General features: G+C 36.7%; 1 protein-coding gene across 1 annotated transcript; it reads right to left on the bottom strand.

The window, feature by feature from the left end:
• Nucleotides 1–2,175: 2,175 nt before the first annotated feature.
• On the bottom strand, nt 2,176–3,270 carry LOC126650013 (sodium channel protein type 10 subunit alpha-like). Its single transcript, XM_050334455.1, is given in 3 exon segments — nt 2,176–2,322; nt 3,002–3,169; nt 3,172–3,270. Coding segments are annotated over 3 exon segments (414 nt in total).
• Between the last annotated feature and the right edge of the window lie 499 nt (nt 3,271–3,769).

Genomic DNA, 3,769 nt, shown 5'->3' with positions numbered 1-3,769 from the left:
TTCCTTGAATAGAGTAAAGGTAGACAATATGAAGTAAAATAGGACTGGTAACATTCATTTCAGAAGCATTATGGCTATAAGAAGATGTGTTCCTGAATTCTAGTAAGATTTCCATGTAAGTCTGTAACCACAAAAGTTCACATAAGCATACGATATTATTTCTGAGTGAAGGATAGCTCACACTTCCTTAGGAAACACTTTTAACGCTGTGTTTATATTCTAATGCAGGCTGGAAAATCACAACATTCTGGCAGATCAATAGAACAAATAATCTGTAACTGCAAGAAATCCTACAGAAAATTAAGCTATTGTAATCACCATCCTTACCCCAAGATAAAAGGAATTGAAATTATAATACTTCCGAGGTTCCAGGCACATTTTCAAGATTTAATTAAGTTGCACTGGATACAGTGCACAAGTATTAAAGGTGACAAGACATTACAAAGAGATGCCTTTCTAATGGGAACAAATGACCCAGGAGTGTCATCAGGAAACAGGAAGAAAGAACAGAATGGACATTTATCCCTTTCTAGTTCTTGCATGAGCCAACCTTAACACATATTCAGGTTATTGCTGTAGAAGGAGAGATATTAAGTCAGAATCCTACCCCAAAATCTCTCTAAAAGGCTCAGTCCTTAAAAGGAAAAATGGGGCAACCTTCTATGTCACACCAGATGGCAAAATTAGCCAACAGAGAGGGAAGGGCATGTGGTGTGAGGCCCTAAGAAAAGGCACTGAAGCTCCACCAAAGACTGTGGGATAGAATAACAATCCTCAGTCTTCCTCAGAGTCTGTCTGAGAATTTTCAAGGCCCTGAATTAGAGCACCACATTATTTAAATTTTTCACTCCTGCATGTAAGTACCCATGGAAAAAGAGGGAGCACACAGCCACTGAGATACTTACTCAGTCCAGTTGAGTTCTGGTGGAAGCAGAGGTACAGTCATAAAAAAACAATTGAGTAGCACGGTACATATAATAAAGCCAACAAAACATGTGAATAGTAAGTTAAGGAAAAAATGCTACATTATAAAACAATGAAGTTCACAGAATGTCCTGATTTCCACGCAAAAAGCATACAGATATTTCAATAATGACTTTGGTTTTGGATATGATCAGGAGTTTTTGGTTGTTTTCCAAAGAAACTAATAACAGATCAAACCTGGTCACCTGGGAAAACTTCATGATTTACATATAAAAATGTGCAGATGGTTTCAGAAGTTAGGACTTTAGTGGGACATAACATGTTTGACAGAAGAGATGAAAAACATAAATAAATGAAAAAAATGATCTACTGTATTTGAAACTTGAAAAACCTCTTTTTTCTTTTTTTGCAGCTGAAGGATGGAATAAAGAGAAATGGACCACAAGTCCATAGTAACTAGGGGGTTTAAGCCCATTTGAAAACACTTAATAAACAATAACCAGTGTTCTTTCATAAAGGTTCACCTCTCAGCAATAAAATTGGGGTTTTTTTGTTTAAAAACAGTGTTTTAAATTCAGGGTTTAATTGAAAGTGAATAGTAAATTTAGAAATTTCTAGTAGCAGGAATACATATTCAAAGTCAGACATAAGTTCCACTAAAAGGGCCTATTTCTACAAATTAATAGTTCCAAATGAAAACTGATGTTTGACAGAAAAAACAGAAACTACTCAGTTGATGGTTTTGCACCTGCAAATTCTTCACATTCTGACATTCCCTGAACTACAGTTATATTGTTTTAGAAATATGAAAGATGGGCACTCTTTAGAAAATTTTAAACCTGAGTATGGAATGCATTTCTTAGGATAACATGAGACTCTTCCAGAAAAGCTTCAGCATAAATCCCATCTTTCATATTTTCATAACTAGGGAGTCCCCAGTTTGCTTTGTTTGTTTGTATGTTGTTAATTTAACCTTGTGACCACAGCAGAGATTTAGAACAAGTTCTGGAAAAGGGCTACAATATCATACAATAACCTCTAAAGGTTCTTTCATACCAGTATCTGCAAAATTTATTTAAAATATCAGCTCTTTCATGTTTTCACCAACATCATGGAAATATCTGAGCTGTTGTAACATAAGATTCAATATAACTTTTAAAAAATCTTTATCACAGCCATTTAAGCTTACATTCCCAATAATATAAACAGAGAAACAGAACGACAGAAAATGGTACAGATTATTTTAAAACTCTAAAAAGGGAAACCAATGAAAGGATATGAATTGGTCAGAATTTTAATTGCTGCTTTTCTGACTGGATTAAAAGGACCAAATATACACAAGGCAGGTGTAGCCGATAACCGGAAAATAGTCCTCCTTTTATTTAGCACTATAAAAGTCTGTAAAGAAATGATTCATAGGATATGAAATATTTAAATGAATTAAATTTTTTGCCATTTAATTGTGGAGGGATTCCTATCATCTACTTTAAACACTCCTACAGGCAACATCATCAACACCTTTGCAATCACATGGGGGATATGCAATATAAATGTGGTACAATAAACAAAGCCAACCAGACATAAACTAAAAGAAAATTAATTTACAACAATGCAAATATATAGTTTTATTACATAGAGTGCTGGAAATATCTCCAATATGCCTCCCCTAATTGGTATAATCTTTGGAATTCAGAGAAAGCATCTGCAATTCCAGCATGATCTACTCTGGGACAGGCACTGTTGTACAGCACAGGCAGTTCAGCCTCACAGGCATCACAGGGATTGCTCTGGAAAACAAAACATCCCTTACCCTAGAATATATTTCCTGTAAAAGTGTATCAATCATGTGTAGTATGTTCTCATAATTAAATCTGACTGCTGACTGGAACTGAAGATGCATCTTCATGGCATAAAGCAGGGCACACCTTAGCACTCCTGCCCCAAAAGATGTCAGTAACATTGAAAGCCCTGTCTAGAGAACCATCAAAACACAACATCTCCCAACTAGAGCTTTTACTACCTCTTAAGAGTTCAGCAAACAAAGTTAAATCAAAGAAATGCTTTGGGAAATTTTAACCTTGTGATCACTGTAGTATGGATCCAAATCCTCCAGGGGTTCCCCAATGAGCTCTGCTGGAATGTCCCCATAAAGAGATGGAAGCTTTTTGCAGATTTGCAGATCAAGCTGGGGAGTAAGTTGTTCTTCTTCAACTCCTTCGTGCTTATTCTTCTCTTTTTCTTTGTCTGGCTGCTTTTTTTCTCAGCAATTCTTCGCTCAATTGCTGCCAAGGACTCAGGGGTGAAAAGTCGAAAGCTGTTAGTTTCTGACCAAGACCAGTGATCCATTTTTCCTTCTGAATGTTTGTTTCCAGTGCTAGAGGCAATTTAAGTAAAAAGCTGTTAACAATTAGAAAATAACAGAAATAATACTAAACTTTAAACTACTATCTATTAGATAAATAATTTCTGACTTCTGTGAAACCCCACATCAAAAGAGAATAGAATAGAGTAGAACAGGAATAGCCTATTTCAGTTGGAAGGGACCTACAACAACCCTCCAGTGCAACTGCCTGAGCAATTCAGGGCTGTGGAGTAATGGATAGGGGTAAAAGTTAAAGGAAAATAAGATTTACAGAGGAGACCTAGCTGCTGCTTCCCACATGGAGCATGGTCACGATGCCCCACAATAGTTCCCCAAAAACAGTGATCAACACCTGTTTTGGGGGATGCAATAGAGAAGGGTGTGACATGAAGGCTCTACAGCCTCCCTCCATAAACATCCTGCAGGAATTGGAACATGGTGACACTTTGTCGTTCAAAGAGCACGTCGTATTTGCCCGCCAAG

Source organism: Myiozetetes cayanensis, unplaced genomic scaffold, assembly GCF_022539395.1.
Source record: "Myiozetetes cayanensis isolate MyiCay16 unplaced genomic scaffold, myiCay2020 scf538, whole genome shotgun sequence".
In the NCBI taxonomy this organism is placed as follows: domain Eukaryota; kingdom Metazoa; phylum Chordata; class Aves; order Passeriformes; family Tyrannidae; genus Myiozetetes; species Myiozetetes cayanensis.
The sequence above is the reverse complement of the archived record's forward strand: the minus strand, read 5'-3'. Positions and strand labels throughout refer to the sequence as shown.